Source organism: Sinocyclocheilus anshuiensis, unplaced genomic scaffold (genome assembly GCF_001515605.1).
Source record: "Sinocyclocheilus anshuiensis isolate Anshui unplaced genomic scaffold, SAMN03320099.WGS_v1.1 scaffold47, whole genome shotgun sequence".
Lineage (NCBI taxonomy): Eukaryota > Metazoa > Chordata > Actinopteri > Cypriniformes > Cyprinidae > Sinocyclocheilus > Sinocyclocheilus anshuiensis.
This window is the reverse complement of record NW_015551047.1, coordinates 941,790-953,611: the sequence shown is the minus strand read 5'-3', so window position 1 is coordinate 953,611 and position 11,822 is coordinate 941,790. Positions and strand designations below refer to the sequence as shown.

Genomic DNA, 11,822 nt, shown 5'->3' with positions numbered 1-11,822 from the left:
CTTTTTCACTTTTTAAATTTTAGTCAGTGTGTAGTGTGTATGTTTGGGCATAAAAAAGATCTAACAAACCTCAAACCTCAAAGTCCACTCCAAAGGGAGATATTTCAAGAACTTTTCAAGTTGAACCCTTTTTACAACGAATAACGAATGGCTCGTTTGGACTACAGTGTTGGTTTCCGGGCTTTGTGATATCACAAAGCAGCCCATTAGAATATCATTAAAACTTGGTTGAGTGAGTGCATCAGACGAGAGAGAAATGAAGAAGAGCTGCTGCAGAGTTAGTGCATCAGAGAAATGAAGAAGAAGAGCTGCTGCAGAGTTAGTGCATCAGAGAAAATTAAGAAGAAGAGCTGCCGAACGGCGCCACCGGTGTACCTACACTCATAGAAAATAATGTATTTGAATTTTAAAGACGTGGCGTGATGCGACACTGCGCTTCTCGTCTGGTGCGCGACCGCCTGAAACGCTGATCAAGACTTTGTAAAAGAGCATAATAGGACCCCTTTAAGATATTTTTTGGGGACAACATGTGCGCCCAGGTAAACATTAAAACGTGACTGGTATTTTGCTAATTTTGTTATAGCAGAGAACTGTTTATGGAACCTCAAGCCAACAGTCTGATCCCAAGCATGTTTTTCTGCACATTGTTTAATGTATACGGAAGGTCTATTTATATCAATGTGTAATATATACATTAAAGTGGTCATATGATGCGATTTCAAGTTTTCCTTTGCGTTACATTTCCGACGAGTGCTTGCGGTGTTCGACCAATCACAATGCACTGGGTCAGCTGGCCAATCAGAGCAGACTGCGCTTGTCGGAAGGAGGGACTTTGTAGAAAACGAAGCGTTTGAGAGAGGCGGGGCATAGAGGACCTACAATAATGTACAGTATTTGAAAAAATTATGTGTTTTTTTAATATTAAAGCATGTCAGCATATTCTGTTACACCAAATACACAAAATAATGATCTTTAAAAAAGCATCATATGACCCCTTTAAGAAGCACAGATGACATACATGGGAAAGACATAGATTTATGATGATTTCATTATGTTCCTGTTTTAATTTCAGTATTAGTAATTTTGTTGTGTATATTTATCTTTTTATAGGTTTTTATTTATTACAAAAAGTATTTCTATTTATTAGTTTCTATTTATTACTATTTAGTTTTAGTTGTAGATATGTCATTTTAGTACTTCAATATAAAAAAATTGACTTATGCCACATTATAGTTTACAGTGAATTTTTTTTTATATATATATATAATTTTAACCAATGGTCCAAGTGACACACTTAAGCACTGCAACTGAATGTTGATATCACTGCTAAGATAAATGTATTTGCCATTACTCTCAATCATAGGACCATACTGAATTACAGAGCACTGAACGAGATTTCTAAATAAAAATAATAATGAGAAGAAGAAATTGTGTTGCATTGCCCCAACCATTCTATATGACATCAGTACATTTATTCAGGCAGCACTCAGGGATTTAATTTTGGAATCCAGTGCCTTAGCGAAGATTGGATAAAAGTGTCTGTGAAATGCATAAATATAATGTATTGTTATATTTAATTAAATATTAGAAAGAAAAGAATACTTACAGAACACAAAGGGAAGTTGCCCAAGCTCCATATCTGACCAAATAATCATAGATGGTTGAAGACAGACTGTGTTAAAACCTTAGAACGTCATCTGCACCCGAGGTGTCAAACGCCTGCCATGAATCACCCTATACTCTACAAGTTTTATACAGAATGTTTTTATCATACATTATCAAATTGAAAAGCATTTATTTGGCATTATAAGAACAAGAAAAATCTGTTGTTTCTAATGAATAGGGAAACAGTATTTTTGATGGTTTCATGGTAAGCTACTGCTTTTATTTATAACTTCGGGGAAGTAATAAAAGCAGAAACTAGTGAAAACTGCTGTCCCTCCTTGATTAACAGAAACCAAACCACAACTTTTAGCTCATCTCTTTCTTTTTTATAAGACCTCTGACACTGAAGGTCCTGAGTTTGACACTTATACTGTCACAGCCACTGACAATGAACTGAGAAAACAAGGGAACTTAAGTATACACAGATAACAAACTAAAAGACTGAAAGGTGTTATGATCAAATGAATTGCTATAGTAACTAAAGAGAGCAGGAAACTAGAACAAAGACAACAGGAAATGAAACGAAACAAACTAAGAGTCCATGATGACGACTCTGAGCTGAGTGAGATCAGCGATGATGATGAAGCATTTGTGCAGAAAGGGACTAGCAGAAGAGAGGATTCGTGGGTGGGTAGGGTGGGAAGTCTTTTAGTCACTCTTCAGTGTCCAGCTCCACCAAAACTCCCACTGGAGTCATCGGCTCACACACCTAGTCAGACTTGTGTTGGGGCTCAGGCTCTGGCTCAGTGTCCGTGGCGGGTGTAAGCACCCTGTCTGCAGTGGGCTCTGGCTTGTATTCTGTGTTGCAGGTTGGCAGTGGGCTGGGCTCTGGGTCCGGTGATGAGATGGATCAACGCAGCGTAATCCATTTTGTAGTCGGTTGTTCAGTCACAATATAAAAGTTTCAAAGACGAAGATTCAAAGTTCCAACTCAAAAGTATTTTATTAAAGAAAAAACACAAGGTAATCCAAGGCAATAGTGTGAAGAATATACAAAGCAACCAACAATGAACTGAGGAACAAGGGAACTCAAAGGGGTCATGAACTGAGAAACTAAAATTCCCATATGAATTTCCATCACATATAAGAGGTCATTGTACTATAAAAACATCCTGTAAGTTTCAGAACTCAAAACTTTGTTGTTAGTCTAAAAACAGCTTATATAGAAGGCAGTCTGCCAAAACGATTGCTTGTGGAATGTTCTACTCTATGATGTAATAGTGTGGATAAGCACCGCCTCTGCAGAAGAAGATCGACATCACTGCCTGTTTACCCACGCCCACCGATTCATGCATGTGTTTTCGAGAGAGGTGAATGCGCAGGTCTACACAGAAACCAAACGATAAAGATGGCTCTGAAGACAACAAGACACTGTGCAGTGCCAAGTTGTGGGGGGGGAAACAGTATTTGCATTGCCTTCCTTCTGATCCCAACATTGGGAAAGATTGAATGAACTATTTTTAATGAAGTTCCAGACCCCGTCAGTAATAACTCTTGTCTTTTGTTCACTTCATTTTAACATGGATTCATTTACAAACAAGGCACAATACGACGCAGGATTTTCAAAACGATTGAAACTAAAAGACGATGCTGTGCTGACTTTATTGGATCCGACAGTAATGTCACAACGCACAAGTGTGAGTTACTGTTTTTATTACCTGATCACTATTGCTTTGTCTGTTAAACAGATCGTTTGATATGTATTGAGTATTTATGTGTTTTTAACCTAAAACACAGCAGCGTCCATCTGTGAAGGATGTAGACTGTCAAACATACACAACTATTCGCCAATCATAGCAGTGGGCATTTACTTCTGAGTCTACAATCCACCACACCTATTCAAACAGAGCGTTCTGATGAGGGGGTCAAAACTGGACAGTGAATTCAGTGAACAGGACTGCATTCACCCCCTCTGGCCACTATGAATATCCGCTCGGACCGAACCCGCTCCGCTGGGAGGCCCAGAAGGTAAAACCTACGTACCCACCTCCTTACGATCCTCCCTTCTGGGCTCCCTTCATGCTTCCCCGGGCTCTGCACACCCAGGCAGTCAGCGTACTCTCTCTCGCTCCTCCTAGCTCAGTACTGGTGGCCCAGTATGGCCCGAGACGTCTCCCAATATATCCGTGGATGCTCAGTCTGTGCCATTACCAAAATTCCAGATCACTTGCCCGCAATCATAGCAGTGGGCATTTACTTCTGAGTCTACAATCCACCACACCTATTCAAACAGAGCGTTCTGATGAGGGGGTCAAAACTGGACAGTGAATTCAGTGAACAGGACTGCATTCACCCCCTCTGGCCACTATGAATATCAGGTCATGCCGTATGGCCTCTCCAACTCACCGTCTGTCTTCCAGGGGTTTATGAATGAGGTGTTCCGGGAGTTCCTCCACCAATTCGTCATAGTATACATCGACGACATCCTGATCTACTCCCGGAACCTGGCCGAACATCGCCACCCCGTCACGCAGGTCCTACAACAACTCAGGAAACACCATCTCTACCTGAAGCTCGAGAAGTGCGAGTTCCATCGCCCCACGGTTCACTTCCTCGGTTACATCCTCAGCTCAGATGGCATTCAGATGGACCAGGGGAAGGTACAAGCTATCCGGGACTGGCCCCAACCTCAGTCGGTTAAGGAACTACAACGATTCCTCGGCTTTGCCAATTTCTACCGAAGATTTATCCAGAACCTCAGTATCCTCTCGGCTCCCCTCACTACCATGCTCCGTCAGAACCCAAGTCTCTGTCCTGGAACCCCGAAGCTTGAGCCGCCTTCCAGAAACTCCAGGAGACAATCTGCACTGCCCCCATCCTCACACACCCGGATCCCACAACTTCCATTCATCGTTGAAGTGGATGCCTCCACTACTGGCGTGGGGGCAGCGCTATCACAGTACCACAGAGAGCCTCCCCGACTCCATCCTTGCACCTATTACTCCCGGAAGCTTTCCCCAGCGGATCGAAAATATGATATCGGAAACCGGGAACTGCTTGCCATCAAGTTGGAGTTGGAGGAATGGCGGCACTGGCTGGAGGGAGCACAACACCCCTTTACAGTAATCACTGACCACAAAAACCTCCAGTATCTTCGTAGTGCCAAGAGGCTAAACCCCAGACAGGCCCGCTGGGCCCTCTTCTTTACCTGGTTCCAATTCATCATCACTTACCGACCAGGAGACAAAAATGTCAAGGCGGATTCACTCTCTCGCGTTCATGCTCCCGATGAAACCTCCGCACCGGAACCCATACTCCCTCCAGCCGTCCTCGTTAACCCCATCCGGTGGGCCCTGGATGAACAAATCCGCCTCGCCGCTCGGACCGAACCCGCTCCGCTGGGAGGCCCAGAAGGTAAAACCTACGTCCATTGTCATCCCTGGTCCCACGTCAGAGTCGACTTTGTGACCGATCTCCCCAGCTCAGGAGGGTATACCTACATTCTCGTCGCAGTAGACAGATTCTCCAAGGCCTGCAAGTTAATTCCCCTTCGGGGTTTACCCACAGCCCTAGAAACAGCAGAAGCTCACTTTCATCATGTCTTCCGCAAATTCGGTATCCCAGAGGATGTTGTCTCCGATCGTGGGCCCCAGTTCATCTCTCATGTCTGGAGGGCTTTCTTGAAGATCCTCGGTGTCACCGTAAGCCTGTCCTCAGGATATCAACCCCAGACTAACGGACAGACTGAGCGGAAGATACAGGAGATTGAGAAATATCTCCGGGCCTACTGTCACGACAACCAGCACAGCTGGAACCGATTCCTCTCATGGGCCGAGTATGCACAGAATTCCCTCAAGCAAACAACCACCGGCCTCACCCCGTTCCAGTGCATACTCTGCTACCAACCCCCTCTATTCCCCTGGACAGAAGAACCCTCGGACGTTCCAGCTGTAGACCACTGGTTCCGAGTGAGCGAGAGAGTTTGGGACTCAGCTCATGTCCAACTCCAGCAGGCGGTGCGGAGACATAAGACCCACGCAGATACCCGCCGGTCTAATCCCCCCATCTATCGTCCTGGAGATAAGGTCTGGCTCTCCACCCGGGATCTGCGTCGCCACCTGCCCTGCTGAAAGCTGAGTCCCCGCTACATCGGTCCCTTTACCATCGAGAGGCAGATTAATGAGGTCACCTTCCGTCTCCACCTCCCAGCCCGGTATCGTATTCACCCAGCACTCCATGTCTCACTCTTAAAACCTGCTTTTCCCTTTGTCATAGAACCCGACGAGCCAACAGTACCTCCTCCTACCGAGATCGTCGAGGAACCCCTGGTCTACCAGGTGCAGGATATCTTGGACTCCCGACGACGGGGTGGTAACCTAGAATACCTCATTGATTAGGAGGGATACAGGCCGGAGGAGAGATCTTGGGTGGTCCGGGACGATGTACTGGATCCCTTTCTTCTGGCCGACTTTCATCAGCACCACCCTGATGAAACTACCATCACGTCAGGAGCCGCCCCTGGAGGAGGGGGTACTGTCAGGGAGTCATCACAATCACCTCAGTCTCCACCAACTACACTCACCAGATCACAATCACCTGATTACTGAGCACCGCCACCTGTCAGCACTAATCAGCAGCACTATAACCTCGCACTCCTCCCGCACACTCACTGTCTGGTCTCATACATAGTATGTGGGACTTACCTTGCTCTAACGTGTTTATTCACCTGCTAGTTACCCAATCTCTCTGCTCCTTGATCTCCACTGTTCCGGAACTCCACTGTCTCTCCACTCCTTCAGCACCTCGGATTCCCAGGAAAGGAATTGGACATTAACACTCAGATAAGACCCAAGAGACTTATCCCACTCCCCGCTCACTTACCTGGATGCTCCTTGCTCTGTGTTCAATAAACCTACTGTTATATTTCACCTTACCTCAGTGTCCCGTGTATATCTGCTGACACTGGGTGTGTATATTAGTTCAAGTTCTCAGTTCAGTTCAGGCTATATCAGTGAAGAGTTCATGTGTGTGTATGTGCAAAGAACGTTTGTACAAGTCTGTAGCAATGATGAAATTGAAGAGATGACTTGCGGTGACTTGTAATAATGAAATAAACAGCTGGGGCAGGACAGTGAGGAGATGTCGTCAGGATGGCAGGGTAATAATAAAAAAACACTAGCAAAAACTCAGCGTAGCCCATAGAAAACTCAGGAGCTTTCTGGAACAAAATGGTGCAACTCCGCCACAGCACACACTGACCAAAAGCAAAACCGATCTTAGGCGATGGACAGCCTCCAAAAAAATGCAAAAATACTCGGAGAGCAGAAAAAATTAAACACTCTGTGGAAAAAAAAAAGTAACTTCGTTCATTTACACATTCTCGCTCACTAACAAGTGCACTTGAATGACACGCAAGAGAAATTAATGACTCTCACTCTAAAGCACAGTTAATCAATGACTCGGGGACGCAGTAAAACTCTCAAAAATGCACACAGTTCGAATGATGCAAAAACAACAGTGTTCAGAACTAAACTCACGGCTCTGGCAACTCTCACCCGTGCTCTCAGCCAGTCACTCACACTGTTCTCTGTTGTTTGATGACGCAATCAGCTGAACTTCTGCAACAACTCCGTCTCCAGTCTCACACGATGGCGTTAATGTTCACTTAACTCACAAAAACTCAAATTAACTGTGTATTACTATCTTCTTTCACGTTTTCCGCTGAAAAACTGTTAATCTCTCACACAGCAATCATGGCGCGTCTCTCTCTCTCTTAAAAAACTGCTCTCACCTGTTCTTCTTCTTCGTGTTTTTATAATGGCGGGTGGCAACTAACATTTAAGGTGCATATCCGCCACTCTCACCTTCTCTCGAGTTTTTTGGCAGATTGGCAAACCAACGTTAAAGGTGCATGTCCGCCACCTACTGGTCTGGAGTGTGAAACGTACACGGTTCAGCTATGAATTATTCAACTATGCCACTCTCACCTGTTCTTCTTCCCAGACGTCTTTGCATCTCCCGCGAACATACTGAAAACGGGGCAACCCTTCAAAATAAAAGTCCCTTTAAAAAATACCTCCATTACATAATGCAAAGCCATGAAAGCGGCTAGTGCTAATGTTGTAAGTCAACAAGCAGCAATGAATGCAATGTTTAAAGAGAGCTGCCAGTATTACAAAGTCAATTGCTGTATTTATTTGCAAGGACCTTTACCCATATTGCCTAGTCAAAAAAGAAGGTTTTCGTCTAATGCTGCAAAAACTGGAACCAAGCCATGTAATACCATTTTTTTACCGAAAAATGTATTCCAGCTCTTTATGATGAGAGGAAAGTTTGAGAAAGCATTCTAGTCTGCACAGAGGGTTGCGCTCACATGTGATGGTTGGACTTCATGGGCCACAGAGTCCTATGTGACAGTCACTGCCCATTTTATTGATAACGAGTGGGAAATTCACTCCTTTGTGCTGCAAACAATAGCTATGCACGAGACTCACACCAGTGCTGGTATTGCAGAGGTTATGCAGAAGGCCAAGGTGGAATAGAAGCTGACTGAAAAAGACCTGACTGTAGTTACTGACAATGCATTGAATATGGCTGTAGCTTTTGAGCTGTTTGAATAACAACACAAGGTGTTTTGCGCACGTAATTACCTTGGTGTCACAGTGTGCTTTAAAACTGCCAGCCGTCACTCGACTGCTTGCCAAAGTTCTCTGCAAAACTTCCAGAGAAGAACCATAGCCGCGGATGCGTTGAAGAGAAACCAGAAAATGCTGCAGCTTCCACAAAACAAGCTCATTAGTGATGTTGTTTTCCGCTGGAACAGCACCTACGAGATGCTCTCCAGGTTTCTCGAGCAGCAGCCTGCTATCTGCACTATCCTCTTATCTCCTGTGGTACATACAGGCTGCTATGTGGTTGTAATGGCAATCTATTCCATTCCGTTCTCCGCCATTTCCAAAGGGAATCGGCACAAAGGATTTGATGCGTTAAACCATAAACTTGCAGTGTAACGGTTTACTTTTCATTTGTCAGGATACAACACAAATCTGAAATCAAACTTAAGAACTATTTACACTTCTTCAAGCTTCAAATTAAATTTGGTTTCAAAGAATGGCCAAAAGACCACCAAGCCACCAAGCCAAACACCAAGCCACTTCCTTCTTCTTACAGTTCAAACTACCAACGTTTGCTTACGCATATGTTTTACGTATGAAATCGAAATTGGCCTACAGTATGTGATGTATGCAATTCAAATATCAAAATATATGCTAACTTTATATCAAATAACAATCACTCTTGATATAAAGAATATAACAATAATATAACAAAATATTTGCAGATAAAGTATTAAAAATCTGATTTCTTTCTATATCACATATTTTATTTTAATGAAGAGGTTGTAAATGAAGCCTAATATGAAGTTACGATTTCTAATTAAAGTTTTGGTGTGTTGAATTTTAATGAATGTGACTTGTATATAAAAATGTCAATTGGCCATAAAATTTGATATATAAGCTTTAATGCAAGAATAGCAACATGGCACCTAGATAAAAAATCACAGATTCATATATACACTGTTTCGTTCAAAAAAATCTAAATTCATGGTTTTAATGAACGTTGTATTCAGCCCTGTTTTGTATTTATAGGCAAGGAAGAATGCTGAAGTGAGAACTGCTGATGATGATGAAGGAAATGATGAGCAAAGGGCTGCTGAATTGCCTCACACTAGTGAGAATGGAAACCATGCTCACACACCCAGAAAGAGGAAATCTGCTCTTGCTGACCTTCTTGAGTTTAGTTCCAACCCTGCTCCAACACACATACCATGAAGTTTTCAAATATGCCCGAACGACTAAATAAGCTGGATCAGTTGTTTAATTCAGGTTAAATCTAAACTCTGCAGGGCTGTGGCCCTCCAGGAACTGAGTTTGACACCCCTGGTCTAGATGTTTTGGTGCAATGTGGCGTGACGCAACAACTGTCACGTCCAGTGTAGACACAGCATGAGTAACACCTGTTTCTATGAGTTCGAAAATGGAGAGTAATCTAAAATATGCGTTTCGTGCAGTAACATCTAAATTAATTGATTTTATTAAAAAAAAATAAATAAATAAAAACATTACTGAATCACCCTAAATTAAGGATAAGATCAGGTAGAAAAAGTTTTTTAATGTAACAATTGCAGGTTACAACCTTTTACAGTGTTGTAATGTTCGTCTTAACATACTGTAGGCCTATATGAAGAAGTTACGCTTCAGCCATATTTTCTGTACATCGCTATTTTATTGCACCAAACTGCCTCACAAAGATGTGAAATGCTGATGTTTTGAATCAAATAAATAATACGAACAGCAGCAACAATATTAATTATTATTATTATTATTATTATTGAATTTGCATAGCGTACATTTTTATGAAGTGTTAGCTTCTTTTTAATCAGCCTACTTAGATTTTGTTTTTTTTTATGTCCTTAAGGGTTTTTGTATTTTCATTGTTTATTTAGTTGGTCATCTGTAATCAAAAAAATATTTAAATAAAAAATAGCAATAAAAATGCATATATGGATCAAAATAAATTAACTGAACTAAAATAGGGTAGATACCCACACGGTGGCATGCTTTCACCACCATATTCTTAAACTGCACCATTTTGCTCGGTAGAAACTGTTTCAAGACACCATTTATAAACCAAATTCATTCATGCCTAAAACAGAATTTGTTTGTTTGTTTGTTTGTCTTTTATTTATCATTTTTATTATTTATATTCAGCTGACTTCCACTGTATGGGCATTAACACCGAGGCATTTCTTTAAAATGTCTGTGTTCCAAGAAAGAAATTTATACAGGTTTTAAACGACATGAGGGTGAGTAAGTGATTAAATATTTTTCATTCTTGGGTGAATTATGCTTTTAAGGGGCTTTTGTGCAACTGGGGTCAGATCTTCTGTAGTTTTGTTGTTGGACTGTAGATAAAATCTATTTTGTAGTCTTATCTGTGATTTTTAAATGGTGTCTTTTTTAAATACAATAATATTGGGGTATGTCTGACACTGGCGTTTATATTTCTTCATCTTTTATTATATGACTCACCATCAATGTGTATTGATCAAAATATAATTGAATATCATTGGCTGCAGCAAAAAAAGACATTTGTATGGCCTACTATTATGCGAGTATTACATAATTGTTAAAGGTACAAGCTTAAATAGCTGAAAAATTCTATAATAGCCCCTAAAGGTTGAGGATTTACAGAAAAGAAACAATAACAATTAATAAAAGCAGACAATTATATGGATATAATTATATGAATTATATGAACAATCATATATGAATATGAGTGAAGTTAAAACTGATTTAAAATAATACATTTGTTGAAAAACAAGACGCATTATTGTTCCTGATAGGCAGTTCGAAATAGAAGATAACTCTATAATGGAGAGCTCATGTGAGCCTAATAGCAGTGCTTGATGTGTTTTTCATTGGATATCAGTTCTTTCCCAAATCCCAAGCAGAAATATATTTTAAGGCTAACTAAATTAACATTTTTGTAATTTGTTGTAATTAACGTCCTGCATAATATATTGTTTGTGTTCATATTTATTAACAGATACTACGTCGTTTTGCACTGGTGTCATTTGAAAACATTTTCCTTGCTCAAAAAAGGATTAAAAAGTGTGCTTGCTTTTCAAGGATTGTGACACAGAACTGTTATTATTCAGGTTGATAAGAGACATGCATTTTCATACCACATTCAACCTTATCCTAGAAACACACAAAACAATATTACTATTATGTTCTGTTGTTTGAATATCATAATACTGTAACCAATATAAATAATAACCAAAACACATTTTTATCAGTGAAAACTGAGATTCATATTCCATATTAACCAATGCAGTCAAAGTCATGTTCAAAAGTGTGTTACAAAGTCGTGGTTATCAGGAGCAGTGGTCCATCTCAGTTCCTCCTCACCAACTTCATTTTGGGAAGGTAGGTGTTCTCCGAGGAAGTCTATAGCATTGCAAGCAGCCCGAAAAATGTGGGAGAGTTAATAGGAAGATGAGTCGCAGTGGTCAACGGACCGAACCTGTATGACAAAGACCTGTCCAAGTCCAAGATGAAAAAAGAGCTCAGAAGATCAATGTGCCTGTCGAGTCCTGGACCTCATGCCATACTCATCACATTCGATCTGGAGAAGATCTCTCCCAACAATATGAA

General features: G+C 41.5%; 1 protein-coding gene across 1 annotated transcript in view; it reads right to left on the bottom strand.

The window, feature by feature from the left end:
- The window catches only part of LOC107661850 (B-cell receptor CD22-like), a 9,128-nt gene extending 7,457 nt beyond the window's left edge, over positions 1-1,671 (bottom strand). Inside the window, exon 1 of the mRNA XM_016451630.1 lies at positions 1,607-1,671. Within this exon, the coding sequence (XP_016307116.1) occupies positions 1,607-1,655 (49 nt within the window). The 5' untranslated portion in view covers positions 1,656-1,671. The remainder of the gene's footprint in view (positions 1-1,606) is intronic.
- Positions 1,672-11,822: the final 10,151 nt, after the last annotated feature.